The 17,267-nt window shown below is 42.3% G+C and overlaps 2 protein-coding genes across 4 annotated transcripts in view; one reads left to right on the top strand and one right to left on the bottom strand.

Moving 5' to 3' along the window:
• Positions 1-127: 127 nt before the first annotated feature.
• On the top strand, positions 128-7,652 carry REXO4 (RNA exonuclease 4). 2 transcript variants are annotated; one of them, XM_077835877.1, is made up of 9 exons: positions 128-222; positions 703-971; positions 1,947-2,299; positions 3,560-3,715; positions 3,974-4,167; positions 4,704-4,792; positions 5,461-5,535; positions 7,040-7,114; positions 7,543-7,652. In XM_077835877.1, the coding sequence occupies exons 2-9, from the start codon at positions 747-749 to the stop codon at positions 7,627-7,629; spliced, it is 1,254 nt and encodes a 417-aa protein (XP_077692003.1). In that variant the 5' UTR covers positions 128-222; positions 703-746; the 3' UTR covers positions 7,630-7,652. The 2 variants fall into 2 exon arrangements, with proteins under 2 accessions (XP_077692003.1, XP_077692004.1); XM_077835878.1 differs by having other exon boundaries at positions 155-222; positions 681-971.
• STKLD1 (serine/threonine kinase like domain containing 1) overlaps positions 4,162-17,267 on the bottom strand; it is a 31,824-nt gene continuing 18,718 nt past the window's right edge. Inside the window, exons 15-20 of one of the 2 annotated variants that reach the window (XM_077835876.1) lie at positions 14,212-14,340; positions 13,095-13,223; positions 12,445-12,585; positions 11,355-11,434; positions 9,989-10,037; positions 4,162-5,479 (exon numbers count right to left, since the gene is read on the bottom strand). In XM_077835876.1, the coding sequence (XP_077692002.1) occupies positions 9,990-10,037; positions 11,355-11,434; positions 12,445-12,585; positions 13,095-13,223; positions 14,212-14,340 (527 nt within the window). In that variant the 3' untranslated portion in view covers positions 4,162-5,479; position 9,989. Of the gene's footprint in view, positions 5,480-8,879; positions 9,066-9,988; positions 10,038-11,354; positions 11,435-12,444; positions 12,586-13,094; positions 13,224-14,211; positions 14,341-17,267 lie in introns of those variants that run through there. The other variant, XM_077835875.1, reaches the window with a different exon arrangement.

Genomic DNA, 17,267 nt, shown 5'->3' with positions numbered 1-17,267 from the left:
CCGGCGCACCCCAACGGTGATCCCCGCAACCCCCACACCGCCAGTACCATTCCCCAGCGCGCTCTGCAGCCCCGTGTCCCCGTCCCGGCGGGGGGCCCGAGGCGGCGCGGTGCGTGTTTCCCGCCGGCGGCCGTTCGCAGCGGTTTCCGGGCGGCGCTGGGAGTCGGGGGGCGCTGCCCGCGCACGTGTGCCGGGCTTCCGGCGTTGCAGCGCGAGCGGGAGGTGAGTGGGGGCTGGTCGCGCCCACCCCTGCGCTGGCAGGCGGCTCTGCGCGGGTGGGGGATGGGCGCTCCCCTGGGTGGGGGGTGACAGAGGTCTGTGGATGGGGTTGGCCTGGTCCTCAGGGGCTGGCAAGCCCTGGCTATGGGGTGGGGGAGAGGGAGAAGTTTAATAGAAGGCTTATCTGTATGGAAACCACAGGGAAGTGATCCCACATCAACCATACTGGAAATCCAGAGGGTGGTTATCCAGGTTTTGCTGTCTAGGAGGATGCAAAGCAAACTGTCACTTGCTGTGTAGTTCTGTAAACGCTTCCCTGCAGGCTGAGTGCGAAGCCCATGCTGTGTCTCTTCTGTGGATAACCAGAGAGTGTCTGCATCCAGGCTTAGCTCACCAATACCTTTTGTAAGCATTAGCCGGTGTGGCAAACAAATTAACAGATATATATTCCTATAACCTAGGATTTATGCATCTTGTTGACAGAAATGGATGTTGCTTTCGAAGTGTGATTGTTTTCTGATGACAGAATGGCTAAAATAAAGACCAAAGAGTCAAAAGCTTCAACAAGCATCCCCACCGCTAACCCTGAGAATCTAAAACAACAGCACAGGAAGAACAACAAGAAAAAAATATTGTGGAAAAACAAAGTCAAGCAGGTGGGAAAGAAAAAACAAAAGGACACCAAAGTTCTGGGGGTGCTGCCCCCAAAAGTTCCTCAGGAGTTCTCCTCTAACTGGAAGACCCTGCAAGAGGTCAGTGACATCCAAGAGTTTAGTACCAGGCCCCAGTGGGGTAACCCATAAACAGTTAAATTCTAGTGAAAATCTGTAAGGGGGATTAAGGGTTTCAGTGTAACAGCTGTGTTAGTCTGTATTCGCAAAAAGAAAAGGAGTACTTGTGGCACCTTAGAGACTAACCAATTTATTTGAGCATAAGCTTTTGTGAGCTCTTAAGTGTTTGAGATCCCCACAGGTGTTAGTTCAGTGCATCCTCTTTCTTTTGAAGTGCAGACTTAGGTACTGTACCTAAAGACATGACATGTCCAGGGGGTGTTTTGGCTAAGAGGTCACAGCATGTTTTATGCAAATAAAGTTTGCTGTGAACTCTTGAAACAAGAAATGCTTTGCTGGTTCAGTAGTCAAATTATGGACTGATCCAGAAGTGGAAATAAGTATCCCTTGGTCCATGGGAAACTAGTAAATTTCACAACCTCTTTCCTTCTGGCGTGATTTGAGAATTATAATAGTATGGTTATCGGTATTAAACTATTGTAGGTACGATTGAGGAAAAGGAGTGTGTAAGGAGACTTAAAGATTCACTTTGAAATTGACTGAAAACTGCAGTTTTCATTGTACAAGAAAAACTTGTCCAGTTCTTAATAGATAGGTGTCCTCATCGCTAAAATTGTTGGCATTTATTGGCCCATTTCTCACTAATCTCAGCAGAGAGATCAATGACTTAATGGACCATGGAAAATGAACTATTCTTTCACCCCTTGAAATGGTGGGGCTCGGTATGGGGGAATCTTGCATTGCTATTGCCTACATGTGTACCTGTATTGTAGGTATATGTAGAACTTCCAACTCCAGGGTTGGAAATGCACAGAAATTGAGTACTAAATTCACAAGAGAGAAAGTAAATGTGGTGTTGGTGGGTTGGGTTGGGTTGGGAAACTTCAAAGTTTAATGCTACAGTAAATTGTGTGGGGTTTCTTTGGGTCACATTAGCTGCTGAAACAAAAGGCCGCCAGTTTGGATAAGTCCCTTCCTGTATCCCAAACATATTCCAAGAAGCACACAACCAAAAAGGGAAATGTCAAAGGAATTCCAGCCCTAAATGGAGGTGGGAATATGGGAAAATTCAAATCTGTGAACAAGATGGACAGTGATCCTGCCAAAGTTTGTGTTCCTTTGGCTACCCCGAAATCAGAGAGAACTGCACCTGACAAGAATTTGAGTGATGGCAAGGGAAACAGAAAGAAACACAAGAAAAGAAAAAATGGCAATATTGAGAAGGAACAAGGTGACATAAAACATAAGAGGAGGAAAGCTGAAGAGCACACAGAGCAGCCGCGAGCAGAGTGAGTATTTCAGGCTAATGTTTACATATGTAGGTGGCTGTAACTATTCTAATTGCAGTTGATTAACATTAGACAGTGATGCAACACTGTGCTTTTTGTCAAAGGAGAACTCCTTTGTTCCTTATACCACCTCCCCTTAAAATTTCACCTCTTCCCTACTGTACAGGCTGTAAGTTACTGCTGCTATCTTCATGGACTCTACATGGTTCCCCTTAGAGCAGAGCTTCTCAAACTGTGGGGCACACACACCATATTGGGGTCCACAACTGCAGCCCAGGCCAGCCCCCATGGGGGACAGGGAGGGAACGCCACCCAGCTCTGCTCCTGCCCTGCGCTCAACTGTGGCCTCAGCCCTGTTGCCCCTGTCTGCATTCCCACCCCTCCCGGAGCCAGAGCCCCAGCTCTGGGGCAGGGGCACAGACGGGGGTGGGGGCATGAGGTAAAAAGTTTGGGGGCCACTGCCTGGAAGGGTGTTAGGACCATTGCTTAATGGCCAGAGGAGGCAGCTATTTGGCAATGCAAGATATTTTGCGCTTTGCCTTAATAGCACTTCCTACTTTAGCCACCCAGGGAATAAGAGACATGGGTTGAAAATGAAACCTGCATCTCATCTATTACAGTATATGATGTTTCTCTTCCCTTCCCACCAGAACGGACAGATTTCTGTACCATAACCCTGTTTTGGAGGTGCCTTTTCATACAAACATCCCAAGCTATTATAAATTAAAAGGTTTAGGGAAAAGAAATCCACAAATCTCGGCCCTGGACACGAATGAAAAAAGAAAACCTGCAATCTTGAAAGAGCTCCACTGAAATGCTGAAGGAGAGCAAAAGACGGGTGGAAGAGCACCTGGTGGCTAGCAGATTTAGACCTGGGAACTAAGGAATCACTGGTACCTGAAGGGGCAGAATGGACAGGGGAATAGATTGGGTGTGTGGCTGGACAGAAGTTCAGACAGAGATACTTCTAAGCTTATAACGTGTATCCTGAAGAACACAGTATAAGATTACAGTAAAAATAATTCCACACTCTCCAGGCTAGCCATATGGGACAGACTAACCCAAGTCCTCTGATATTTGAGTAAAACTACATGGTCTACAGCATCTGACCGTTGCACTAGTTGGCACTGATTTAGACTAATTAGTTGAGTCCTTGCTTTTATAAACATCAGGCTTAGCCAAACTTTCAAAGATAAAACGGCCTTTTAGACAGTACATTTTTTAACAGTGTTACAGTGTAATTTTGTCTTTGCCTGGCAGGGTTGACATCTGGTTTGATGGTGTAGATCCAGAGGATATTGAAGCAGCAATAGGACCTGAAGCAGCAAAAGTTGCTAGAAGAAATATGGGAATTGAAGAAGGCAAATCACAGCTGTCTGTGGAACAGGTGCTGGTTAAAGAAAAGGCTTTTGCGGGGTAGGTTTTATTTCTAACGTAAAATTTCTATATACTGTATATATATATAGAAGTGTCAAATATTTTCTCTTTCTTACCATTGTGGCTTCCAAACATAATAGAGCGTAAACTGATGTCTTCCTGAGTCTGTAAACAGACTGAAACTACTCTGAGATGTTAAGTGCCCCATTTGTTTTAACTGGTGGCTAACTTGTACATCTAGAAGTTAAAAGTATATGATCACAGCAAAGGCTTTTTAACTCTGGTATCCTCTTCTAGGCTGACAAAAGCTGTAGCCATGGACTGTGAGATGGTGGGAGTGGGGCCCCAGGGTGAAGACAGCATACTGGCTCGTGTATCCATTGTGAACCAGTTTGGAAAGTGTATTTATGACAAATATGTCAAGCCTACAGAAAAAGTGACCGATTACAGGACAGCTGTTAGCGGCATACGGCCCAAGGACATAAAGAAAGGTAAGAGATCTTTCCTAGCACATTCCTTAAGAGAGAGAGATCCAGTTGAGCACCACAGAAACATCCCTGACTGAGTTAGTGCTAAGCTATTTTGGGGCCTGTTTAGTTCTATTAATAAAAATAAAACAATCGCAATCTCAGCACACCCTAAAATATCTAAATGAAAGGTAACTCTACAATAGATCATGAATAAAATACATTCTGTGGAGACACTTTCTTGCAGAGTGATCATTATTGCCCCAGTAGAGTGTAACTTCTGTAACCATTGCCTACAAAAATGCAAGGGTGGTCTTAGGCCAATAAGTAGAAATCTGTTTCTCAGTTGATTGCTACTTCTGTTCATGTGTGTGCCTGTTCTGCCATCTTCAAGTCTGTAGTTATGAGCAAGCTGGGGGTTACTGTGTACAAGAATTCTGCATTCTCCAGTACCTTGGGTCCCAAGGAAGTGACTACCACATAAAATACTTCACTTCCTAATGCTGTCTCACAACTTGTGCTTTGTTTTGTCTCTTACTGAAAATGTGTTGAATTTTTAGGAGTAGAGTTTAAAAGTGTTCAGAAGGAGGTGGCTGACATCTTGAGAGGAAGGATTTTAGTTGGGCATGCTGTCCACAATGACTTAAAGGTATGTAGTTAGATATTTACTGCTTTGAAGCCATTGTCTTCAGTGACTGACTTGTCACCCCAGAATGTTAGCTGAAGCATTAGGTTAAAACACCTCTGCTCTCTGGAACCATGGGTTCAGATTGTAGCTGGGTCCATTCGGTCTTTGTAATTCCAGAGTAGGTTAAAGTACAGCATTATTCAACTATACAATGACTGAGTCCTTCAGATGAAACCTTAGGATTGTCTGTTTTTATCTGCTCTTTAGGGACATTAAAGCTCTCATGGCACATTTTATGTAGTTTTAACATTGCCTTCTAGTCTAGGAATCAGCACGTTGATCAAGTTATTTGCATATTCAGGGAAGGCCAAAGCACAGTCTATGAAGTTCTACGGTGAGGCCCGTGGCCTCATTAATACAGAGACACACGGCCACTTGCATCAGATTGGAGTATTCTGTGCTGGGGCATACAAGCTCCACAGGCAGCACCTCCCGAAGATGGCTCCCATCTGAGCCACGTTATGCAAATTGGTTGGGGCTCTCATTCTTGGATACTGAGGATGTCCAAACACCGGCAATCTTACTTGTTCATGTTGTGAACTGTCCTTTGAATCGATGGGAGTGGTGCACTCAGCTGTATAAAGTATCCTGCTACTGTATTCTTTACAGTGGAAATATTTTTCTTTCAGATCCTGTTTCTTGATCATCCTAAAAAGAAAATTCGGGACACGCAAAGATACAAACCTTTCAGAAAGGAAGTCAAAGTAAGAAACTCGCAGAAAATAGTATCTTGATTCACTAACATTTAGTGCTAGTGCAAGGCAACAAGATCTAGAGCAGGGGACCCCTAAGGGGGTCGCGAGGTTATTACAAGGGGGGTTGTAAGCTGTCAGCCTCCACCCCAAACCCTGCTTTGCCTCCAGTATTTATAATGGTGTTAAATATATTAAAATTTTTAATTTATAAGGGAGGTTTCACACTCAGGAGCTTGCTATGTGAAAGAGGTCACCTGTACAAAAGTTTGAGAACTACTAATCTAGAGGAATGATTCCCCACTACACATTCAATCTCCAGTCCTTGTTCTGCCACTGACTCTTTGTACGAGCTTAGGCAAGCCCTTTCCCCTCTCTGCTTGAATTGTCTTTATGTAAAATGAGGGTATCTGACGCACTGCCATTTATGAAGATTAGCTAGTTTAATGTATTTTGCCAGAGACTTGGAAGGATAGATTTTTTTCAGTAAATAGCGGTAAACTTCGATTTCACTGTACAGACAAACTGAAGATATTTCCATCAATAATTGAAATGTACAGATAAGCAAAGGAAGAAAAATGCTGTTTAAGAACTTTAGAGTTTGATTTAAGGATATTTACTTCGTATATTTTGACATGTGATGTTGACAATTTGTGTTTTAATGGTTATAAAGCTTTAACTTTTTTGAATCTCAACATCTACGGTTATTAAATAATTGTCTGATCCGCCATAATTTCAAATTTTTAAAAAGCTTAAAATAAACATTGATTTTTATTGTTAAATTTTTTTTAATTGAATTCTGCTAAGCCTATTATACAGTGTTTGGAATATCTAAAGTACTAAGGAACTTACTGCCAATCAAGATTACCATGCACAGCAAATTCAGTGGCTTTCCCATTTCCTGAAACCCAAAACAGGGAAGTGGGTCTTTCTATCATCTTTCTGGGCAGTCAAATAGGATAATATTGATCTATATATAGAAAATGGTGGGTTCTTCTATTTTGTGATATTGTTAATAGGAGCAGCTTCATAAGTAATATAAAAGTCGCGTTTCTGCCTGGAAATATCTGTCAAGCAAGATCCAAAGGTTTACCTTTGAAGTGACAGGTCATATTTTAAATTTCAAAACAAGACACCTAATTTTTTCCTTTCTCCCTATCGCTAAAAGCTTTAAAAAGCCATGGTTGATGAGGCTATAGTCAGATGAGCTGCTGTAAGTGATATCACTGTGTATGTCATTCTTACAATGCTGAAGGGATTTACAAAAGTGGAGGTTTGAATAGATCCTTCAGTGATCTGATAAACGGCATCTGTCTCACCAATTCATTTGTAGAAACTTAGACACACTGTGGTTTAATGGGTATTCTTAAACTAAAACCTTCCATCCTAACTTTTTTTTTTTTAAATTACTGCAGGATTTAGCTTGAGTAATTGTGTCCTTCATGCAACGGAGGAGATGATATTCAATTTAGTTGTTGGCAGAACAAACATGTGATTCTCTTGTTTTTGCCTCTAGAGTGGACGTCCATCTCTGAAACTGCTATGTGAGAAAATGCTGAATGTGAAAGTGCAGACATCGGAGCACTGTTCAGTATGTAAACCCGTGGGGGAAATGTATTTATGGGTGGATCAACGGTGCCTTGGGCTTTAGGCTCTGGAACCCTAGTAGAAGTATACCCTCATTGTCATCTCTGTACCCAAGAGATTTGGTAATCTTTACTCAGCATATCAATGTCCAATACCAGTCTGAGGAAAGCTTGTACCGTCCTTACCTGCTTCATACCAATAGCGTTAATCACCTATTTTCATGAACACTAACTCTATGGAAATTGCCCATCACCTACATTAAGTGTTCTCTTACATGATTTCAGTATCAAGAGAAACAGCAAGTGAAATTAAAAAGGTTTACTTGTATTTGGGGAGTAAAATGGGTGAGAGGATGTGACTACCATTAACAATGATCCTACAGCAACTTCTGCTTTCTTTCTTTAACCTGCTGCTTGTTTCATTGTTTTCCAGATTCAGGATGCGCAGGCAGCTATGAGACTATACACACTAGTGAAAAAGCAGTGGGAAGCAGCTATCAAAGCCAAACCTAAACTGTAGAAAAATAAATTCTAAAACGTCAACGATTCAATCCTGTCATTTTCTGCTGTGCAGCATTTACTGTGCAGATTCCAATGGTGACTAGATTCCTATGAAGTTGTATGATGGCTTTCTCCTCTTGCCAAGTGTATTATCCTTGAATCAGTCAGAGAAAATCAATCAAAAACTGACCGTGGGTACTTTAAAAGAAGTTGCTTCGTATCCTTGCTCATGGCTATTTTTGGAAGGGGATGCTGCATAAATAGTCCCCTGCTCTAGAGGGCAAGAGTTTTAACAACCTCTACAACCATTTCTAGCATGGGCAAAGGTTACTAGTGTGGTAAATATTCTGTGTGCTGCTCCCTTTCTCTGCCAGTACAGTGTATGTTATTATCTCTTCTCACTTGGTCTTGTGTTGACACACCTTCTGTCTCTCTGGATCCTGCTGCTTAGAGGCAGCATGTTTTGCTGCTTTCCATCCCTCCTCCTGTAGATAGTGTTGCACCCACATTTTTCAGCCAGCTGAGCTCTGTAAACACTTCATGTGCTATGAAAGAAGTTGATGCCCCAGCTGAAAGACTGTGTGCCCTCAGCTTTGGCAAGAGAAGATAAATTAGAGCCTCACTTCCTAGCTCTATGTATTTAGAGTTATAACAAGAAGGAAATGATACTGGGCTCTAAATACCTTTGATGTCTCATCTGTTAATATTAGGATATTTAACAGCAAAAGACTAGTAGCGTCCCAAAAACTGGAAAGTGACCAGCTAGAAATATTGAACCAAAGTGTGCGAAGCCTGTTGCCCCGCTCCTGCATTTATTCCGATTATAGGGGAATGATCCCGTTTGACACAGGAGCAGCTGTGGCACGCCAGATTGCCCAGAGCAGCGTAAGATTTTATGAACAAACTGGCAGTACCTAAGAGTACGTGTTGAAAAGGAGACTATTGCAAGTGAAAGATAAACTAGAACACCTAAGCTAATCTGATAGTGGACCTATATACATGTTGCAACTGCAAGGGGAAGAAAGCAGTCAAAGTGCAGTAAACTTTACTGAGAGTCTTGTAAAAAGTTTCATTCACCCAGACATGTGGAACACATGCATAATAAACTCCTATTTCTTTACAAGGAATCATATGTCTGTTCATGAACGGCTGAGGTAGAGCTAATCCTGAGAAGAAGCTGTTACGCTCCGAATGAATAATCCATGGACCAAAAGCTCACTAAATACATAAAGCTCACTTAACTCCAAGACTGTAGTCCTTAGTATGATTTTTATTCATCTTTTAGGAGAGTATGTTAGACATTAAATGTAGTTTAAAAATCCACAAAGTAAGGCAAGTTCCCAAAATAACACTGCTGTCAGACTCTCCATAGTCAGTAGTCAAAGCGGTTTGTTGTAAAGAATACAATGGAATATGTTCAAGCAGATGATGTCTGTATAATACAGGCAGTATCTCCTGGGGAGAAAAATCTTTTTAAAATACTTCTGAAGGAATCAGGCATTTCTACCTGAATCAGAAGACTTCAAGTCTTGTATATATAGAACAGCTTTTGTTATAGACTCATAGGACTGGAAGGGACCTCGAGAGGTCATCTAGTCCAGCCCCCTGCACTCATGGCAGTACTAAGTATTCTCTAGACCAGTGCTACTCAAGCTGTCTGATGTGGGGGACCGGCAATTTTTTTCCCCAATGTGCGCACAGACCAGCAGCCAACGGCTCATGGACCCCACCACTTTGAGTAGCACTGATCTAGACCATCCCTGACAGGTGTTTGTCTAACCTGCTCTTAAAAATCTCCAATGATGGAGATTCCATGACCTCCCTAGACAGTTTATTCCAGTGCTTAACCACCCTGACAGGAAGTTTATGACAGGTCCAGGCTCATACTCTCATTTGGCTGAGCCATTCTTGGTCGAGGACAAAGGCAGCTGATGGACATCTTTGTAGCCTCCTGATCGTGGAGGGGTCGGGGGGCTGGTTCAACTTCCAGCAAAGCTCCCAAAGTTAGTAACTCTCATAGATCTAAATGAGTGTTAGTAAGGATAGGAACTCTTTAGAATATTTCCCTAGTATGGTCCTTCAGGCAGAAATTAGAACGTGTTGTTCCTGAAGTATGGGTCACTTCCCAGGGGCAGATACCAGCTAATAGCTGGTATCGCTGCAAATGCCTTATTAACTGGGCCATACGTGCTGCCCGAGTGTAGTCTGGTATTTTGTTCCCTGCATCTTTTTAAACAAAACAGAGCTGGGATAATACAAATAAAATGCTTACTTTAACTAAAAGGTGCTTTGAATTTGCCAAATAGTAAAGCGCTAATTTCATTCACAGTGTATGCTAACACATACCCACAAAATGGAACTCAAAGCTTCACTTTTACCTTACTTCTGCAGTTTCAAAAGTGCTGAATCCACAAGGGTAATTATCTCCTGGGGAGAAATGTGAAAACTGTTAAATACAAGTTTATCCTGGTTTTTACTTTACAGTGTAAAGATACAATTAATAACTATGGTACAAAAATCTATTCTGTATTTAATGTCCTTTTATAGGAGTTCAGGCGGTATATCTCATTGGCATTTTTGGGTCTACAATAACTTACTTTTAGCAAATGTGTGGCCGAATTCAGAAACTTTACTCTCACCCGTAATTCCTTTGTACTACAATGGTGAGCAAAGATTGCAGAATTGGCTCGTAAGACTATAAAATTTACATAAACTGTCTAAAACTAAAGAAAAGCTAAAAGGTAATCAGGAATCTGCTCTAAATATTTAGCAATAATTGTCATGTTACACAATGTATATAAGTACACGGAGCAATATCTAGCATGTAAAAAGCCTTGATTAGAGGAAGAGAAAAAGGGAGAGGGAAGGACCTCTCTTGGGGTTTGTAATAAAATCATTATTGTTTTTTCAGTGGTATTTCACATATGGAATGTTTTGTTTTGTTTTGAAATGGAAAGGGTAATGATAGCAAGAGAAACATTGTGGAAAGTAATTACTTTGTACTATGGCCTATGAGGCAAACATTCTGGAGGAAGAGAAATGTGAGCAAATTAAATTCATGACTAACAGAAGAGTAAGGGTGGAGGCTCTGTCTGTTTTGGTTGGGTTTTTTTTTTTTTTTTAATAACTGCTGCATGCTTGATGGCAAAGTACTCTAGGTTAATAACTTGGTGGTTTAAGAGTGTAGGTCACTCTAGTGTTGGAAAAACAAAGGTGGGAATTATTTTGCTGTTTAATTAATTTAATATAATTCTCTGAGAGGGCAAACCCACACAATTAAGTGGCTTGGGTTTTTAGGGTTATTTAATAGATCAATAAATTCCTCTCTGCTTTGTAATATAGCTGTCTTGTTCCTATATACTTTAACCTGTATTTCTGGTATAAAAACGTAATAAAAAATATATGCAGGCTAATGCTGGATGAAGTTGGAATAATGTCAAACTTATATTTAATCAATTTAAGAGGATTTTCAGCATGAAGTTTGATAAACTATGCTCCCCCTGCTTATTTTTTTAGTACACTTAGAAATATTCTGAGTCCCCATGCCTCCGAAATACCCTGCACACTGAGTCCACACGAAGCCCCTACCCCCACAAGTTCCTGCACTGTATCTTCCTCTGGGTAAGATGGATGCCACAAACTACTCCAGATGGTTGATGTTTGTGCAAGCCATAGCCAAGAAATAAAACCATTTGTGCAAATAGACGGAGCATGCTCTTTGTTACCACAGTGACCGCCACCTACCATACTGGATGTAAACTTGACTCTCATTTCAGTCAGCAGCTCCTTCATGTTCTGGGAGATCATCTCTAGCACTATGTCATCTAATGAAAAGGAACAGGGGAATCTATCTTAGTTACTGTAATAACGCTTGGAATAGTATTTCACCTTCCATAGCTCTCACCTGACAATGGCCAAAGGAGCTAGGGGAGGGAAAGGCCCTTATGTTAGGAAACAAGACTGACCTAAAGAAGTTTGAAACAAACATTGAGTTTATTGTAACCTCAGGTGCATGATTAAAGTATTACTGCCACGAGGAAGAGTGGGATAAGGTTAGATGGAAATTAAAGTAAATCAAGTAAGGGACAATTGAAAAATTCCTTCAGCATCTATAAGTTGCTAATGAGCATTCATGTTAATACAATTGATATGCAAGCACAGAAACTGAGAGGCCTGGAGCTCTGCCTCTGTGTATTAATTACTCGCACTGCAGTAGAGTGCACAGGCTATGACAAAGATTGGGGCCCCATTGCACTGGGTACTGTTTAAACACATCATGAGAACGTCTCTGCCCTGAGGAACTTACTGTCTAGTTAAAACTGTACACACACACAAAGCAATACTAGTAGGCAAGAGCAGTTTCAATGGAAGGGTCAGATGTTAACTCTTGTGGGAGAAAAATGAGCCCAGTGCATTATTTCTGAGGCAGGCCACACCTGAAATTTTGTTTCCTTCCTCTCTCCTGTCTTTCATAAGACAAACAAGGCTCTATGCTGATCTAGATGTTCTTATTCAAACTGCAATGTATTGCCTTTCCTGCTTTACTATTTACGCTTCCATGGTGAACGATCTGGGGAGAAGCAACCGCAGATGTGCAATTACTAGTTTCATAACAGCTCCTAACCTGAATCTGAAAACATATTTCAGGTTTCATACCACAGAAGCTGAGCGATACCTTATTGTACAGTATTGTAGTCTTGCTGGGGACTGCAAGCAGTAATTTCCAGTTACTGTGCTCACTGACAGTGTAGAATTATTCTTGGTTGCTGTTATGATTTTATGCATTGTCTGAACAAAAAGGACTGTGCAAAGACACGAAAGAACAAGACCTTACCATATTGAACCATCTCATTAATCAGCATACAGATGTTCTCCACCACTTCTGGATCATCACAGTGAAAGTGATAGGAGTCTTTGATCAGGCTTATTCCGCTGCCCTTTGTATCTGTTACTATAAGTCTGAAAGCAGATAACTCTGAAAGAGAAGGACACAAGTTCTACTAGGCCGCGGCAGATTTCCTGCCTTGGAAGACTATTCTGAAGCACCTTCAGATAATGTGTAGGACTGTGTAAGCAGCTGACACTTTCCTGCAGGACAAAACTTCTCTTTATGTCCCACATACCCTTTGTTCATTTTTCATTAACCGTCCTTGAGCTGTATCAGTTTTACACACTAGAACAACCTCAACACAAGGAAGTATTTTAAACACTGAGAGAGCTTACAACAGGGTCCCCCTCCCTCTGCTGATCCACCAGTTCCCTCTGACATTCATGCTTCTGTTCTTGGGCAGGAGGGGTTAATCCAGTTTTCTTGTGTGAATGTTTTTCTCTGACAGGTTGAATGTTTTTCTCCGACAAAAGGAGAGGACTGATACAGGAGGGCAGATGCCCCTCCCAACCCCACTGGGAACCTTTGGTCTTTACAGTGTTGTTTGCCTCTGATGCCCACTTGCCATTGTTAAAAACACCTTTCTGGACTGTTACCAGGTATCCTTAGGAGGCTTGCCAATGCCAAGCACGTATTCTTCACCAGCACTGGTCTTTCTGGGTTCATCCTGAGAGCATCCAACAGAAGCAGAGTTGTTGGTTCATACTGGTTTTCAGTTAAGCAGCCTGCAAAAATAACCAGTGAAATATCCATCAGTGCTTTCAGCTTCTGCCTCAAGCTTCTACAAGGATTCCTTTACCATGCACCAAAACTAAAACGTAAGCCCTGTTAGGCCTATTTTACTATAATACAGACTAATAGAATATCTGAGCATTGTGAGTTGGTCCAGGGGCTCAGAGACAGTTATGAGCCATCTGCTAGGTGAAGCTCCAGGTTCAATTCCTGGTTACAGCCTTTTACACCCCAGATCAGCAGAGGGTAGGAATGCTGCAAAAACAACATCCTCTACTAGTAGGGGTTGGGGAGGAAAGAATGCAGTGGCTAGAAAGATGGTGGCCATAATAAGGGGATTGAATGGTAGAGGTGAAAAAGGAGAAAGGGTAGCATGAAAATGCTGCAAGGATGTTTTCATCTATAAAGTGATTCCAAAGGAGCACTAGTATCGGACTCATACTGCAAAGATGTTCCTTTTAATGTACAGGTATAGTGATATATAGATAATGCTTCTATTTTTAACTTGTGTTCTTCCCAGGGCACTGACAACATTCATGTTAAACACCTTTCCTTGTAATAGTCTCCACAGCACTAATACTGTACTGGGTGGTTTTACATTGGAAAGAGAGTAACAAACCTGAGATTCTTTAGTTGTGAGAGAAGACAACTAAGAGGTGACAATCTATTCTACAGAGGTTCTTAAACCATGCTCATCACTGTAGTACCTGATAGCAGTATTTACTTAACCTAGCTAAGAGTTATTACAAAATTAAACTTCGTCTGAGGTTGTCAGAAAGAGATGAACTAGGGGGTGCTGGTTCAGTTAGGAGGGTAACTATGTTGCCAGCTAAAGTACAGCAGGTTGTATTGCGCCAAGGTAACTTATAGAGGATTCACTTCTTCAACGTTCATTTTAATTACTACTTAAATAACTGCTGTGCGTGATTTGGTCAGACTAACCCCTGCTGTGCATAAGGCATAGCAAGTATGAAAACTCACCCTGAAGTGTCAGAACCCAGAGGGCAGAGCAAGCCGACTCAACCACCTCTCCATTCTCACGGTGTTCTTGGAGGACTCCAGTGATAATCTGGACAGCATTTTTTAGTGATGCTTGTCCCATGTTACTTTCTGAATTAGGAAGAAAAGCCAAATGCCAATATAGCAAGCAGAGTTTGTTAACTCAAACATTAACGCAGTGAGCAGATTAAACTGCAGGCAAACATCATCTTACTGCATAAAGGTATCACAGAAGTTATGTTTTCTGTATAAAAACACACTATTGATTACTTATTTGATCATGCTCTAGATTCCTTCCATCAGCTCTTCTTTATGTTAGTAAAATAATCTTGTGTAAAAGTAGAATGAATTATATTGAAATTATAATTCATTAAAGAAATGCTACTTGAAGGGTTTGTTGAAATATAGTTGTCAGGAAGAGAAACATTAAGGAGTGTGAGACAATGGGTCCTCAAACTAATTAACTTAGAGCTCCTACTGAGCTAGGAGATTGGTAAACGTTAGTATGCAAATAAGATATGTATGTATATTAGTCAGTTTCTGCTTTCTTTTGTCTCTTATTTTAAATTGGCTTTGGCTTAGCTGTATAAATAAGTTATCTTGAACCTCAGAGAGGGGCTCACATCTGGGTGCATTAGCAAAGCTCTTTGCTGATAAACAGAGTGGTCTGACAAATTATGTGAGTCCTGAATCTGACTTTGACAATTTTGAGGTTCCACCGAGTTGGCAACCGTCTTCTCTGGGGCTGTGTGACTCCTGACTGTTCTTAGGACGGCCGTGGCAAGCTGGCACCTGGGCATTTGGCCCGAGCGGTCCTCCACCAGAACGGAAGGGTGCATGACCACAGTGAAGTCTACGCCATCGAACCTGTTGGTTCCCACTCTGTTCTGGTAGGGATCCCGGGATCTGACATCAGGAATCTGGTCAGGTAATTATTTCTGTGTTTTGTCCGGACTGAGGACTGTCTTGTCTCTGTGTCTATCCATCCTCCCTGTGGTGTGTTTGAGTCTGGGCGCCGTCTCCGTCCGGGGATCGGCTGACCAAAGGGTTCCTGTCCCCATGGTCTGAGTGAGTGAAATCTGCACAATCGCAGCCGCACTGCACCATGGGTAAAACCCTTGGTGTGAAAGCAAGGGCGACTGAGGCAGTAGCCTGTGGGCTCCTTTTGTGTGTTGCACCAGGCATGGCTCTGACGAACCCGACTTTCCTTCTTGTGTGATTGGCGTGTAAAGTCCTCCTGTATGGGTAACCAGACGTCTAAGTTGGGACTGTTCCCTAAAGGAATGCCGGCTCAGTTTATGTATTTTAGGAAGAGTCCGGACTCCTGTAAATCTCTGGAAAAATGGTCTAGGCTAAGGGGGTCAGGTAGAGTGGCTACTACCACCACTACGCTTCTGTCCCCAGAAGCCTTTACAGCTATTCTGAGGGAAAATGGGCCCTTTTCCCACAGAAATGGTCTATAAGGGACTGCTGCAGGCAGCAGGCAGAGAGAGAATCTGATCAAAATTATTTGACTATTGGGTAATGTAATCAAAATCACTAAAGGATGTAAGGGGTTTTTATTGGAACTTAACTTGGCTGCTCCTGGTTGTGTCTAGTTGTACAAGATGGAAGTGTAATCGGGGTACAGTTGTGTAAAAGAGTAATCACAGTGCAAGAGATGTTAGGCAAAAGAGAATTTTCTGTGTGTATATAGTGCTAAAATCTGAAGCTGTGTCTCAGCTATTACCTGAGAATAAACTTAAAGCTTGGTACAGAAGAGAAACTATTGCAAACATGGTCTGTTGCACAAGAGGGGAAACTGAGGTACACCACCTCATGAATTTCATAAATGACCAGTGAGTGGGGTAATTCACTAGCCTGACTATAGAACAAAATAAGTACAGCCTGGAGGTAATTCTTCTGTTTTTCCTGCAATTAGCAAGGAAATTTGTAAAAGAAAGTGGTATTATTATTAAGCAATAATCTGCCCCACCAGGGGGGTGGAAATTGTTTCTTTTGTTTTTAGACTCTACAAGCAAGCTGGCGCCAGCAGAAGAATAACTCAGAATACCATGGATCTATGTTTTGTGTTGTTTGTCTGTGGTGTTGGTCTTGTTGCTAGCATTGTTGTGTTTTAATGAACAGAAAACCTCATGACATAGGTGGGGGATGGCTTCAAAAGGCTGACCTTTGCGGGCGGGGGGGAAGATGTGTATGGAAATGCAAAGGGCTAATTCAGGAGAATCCCAAAATTCAGTGGCCACTGTTAGGATCTCGGGACAAAGACCGAGTAGACGTCTTAAAAGACAAACTCGGCCAACCTAAAACTAAATTGGCAAAAGGAGAGGTTGATTGTTTCATGCAGTGGTGGGACGAGGCAAGTGATAGGTGGACAGAATCAAAACTTGCCTCTCTCAAAGATTCTGGCTTCTATCCCACCAGATGCAACTCATTTTACTGTTGTTGATTTGTGCTCTGCTTTCTTTTCTGTCCCGGTTCACCCTGACTTCCAGTTCCTGTTTGCCTTTTCTTACAAGGGGCAACAGTACACATGGACCACACTGCCCCAGGGGTATACTGAAAGCCCGTCATATTTTTCCCAAGCATTAGCTCGAGACCTTGCTGACCTTGTTTTCCCGTCCAGGTCCACACTAGTCCAATATGTAGATGATCTACTCCTCTGTTCCCCTTCATTGTCTGCCTCTGAAACTGACTCTTTAGTGCTCCTTACTGCCCTAGCAAATAAGGGTCACAAAGCTTCTCACTCTAAACTACAACTCTGTCAAGTTTCTGTCACATACCTTGGCTTTCTCCTCTCCCAGGACTCCCGTGCACTTTCTCCCACCCACGTCCAAGCTATCCTTAGCTTTCCCCGACCTCGCTCCCCACGCCAGGTCCGGAAGTTTTTCGGCATGGCTGGATTTTGCAGACAATGGATTCCCCGATATGCTTCCCTTGCAAAACCTCTCCAGGAACTCACTTGATTCTCTGTGCCTGACCCCATGCCATGGCCCCCTGAGGCCAATTCTGCCTTTGTTTCCCTCAAACAGGGTTTG

The sequence above is a fragment of the Eretmochelys imbricata genome, chromosome 16 (genome assembly GCF_965152235.1).
Source record: "Eretmochelys imbricata isolate rEreImb1 chromosome 16, rEreImb1.hap1, whole genome shotgun sequence".
Classification (NCBI taxonomy): Eukaryota; Metazoa; Chordata; order Testudines; family Cheloniidae; genus Eretmochelys; species Eretmochelys imbricata.
Note: the sequence above shows the minus strand (reverse complement) of the source record. Positions and strands in the feature narration are given on the sequence as shown.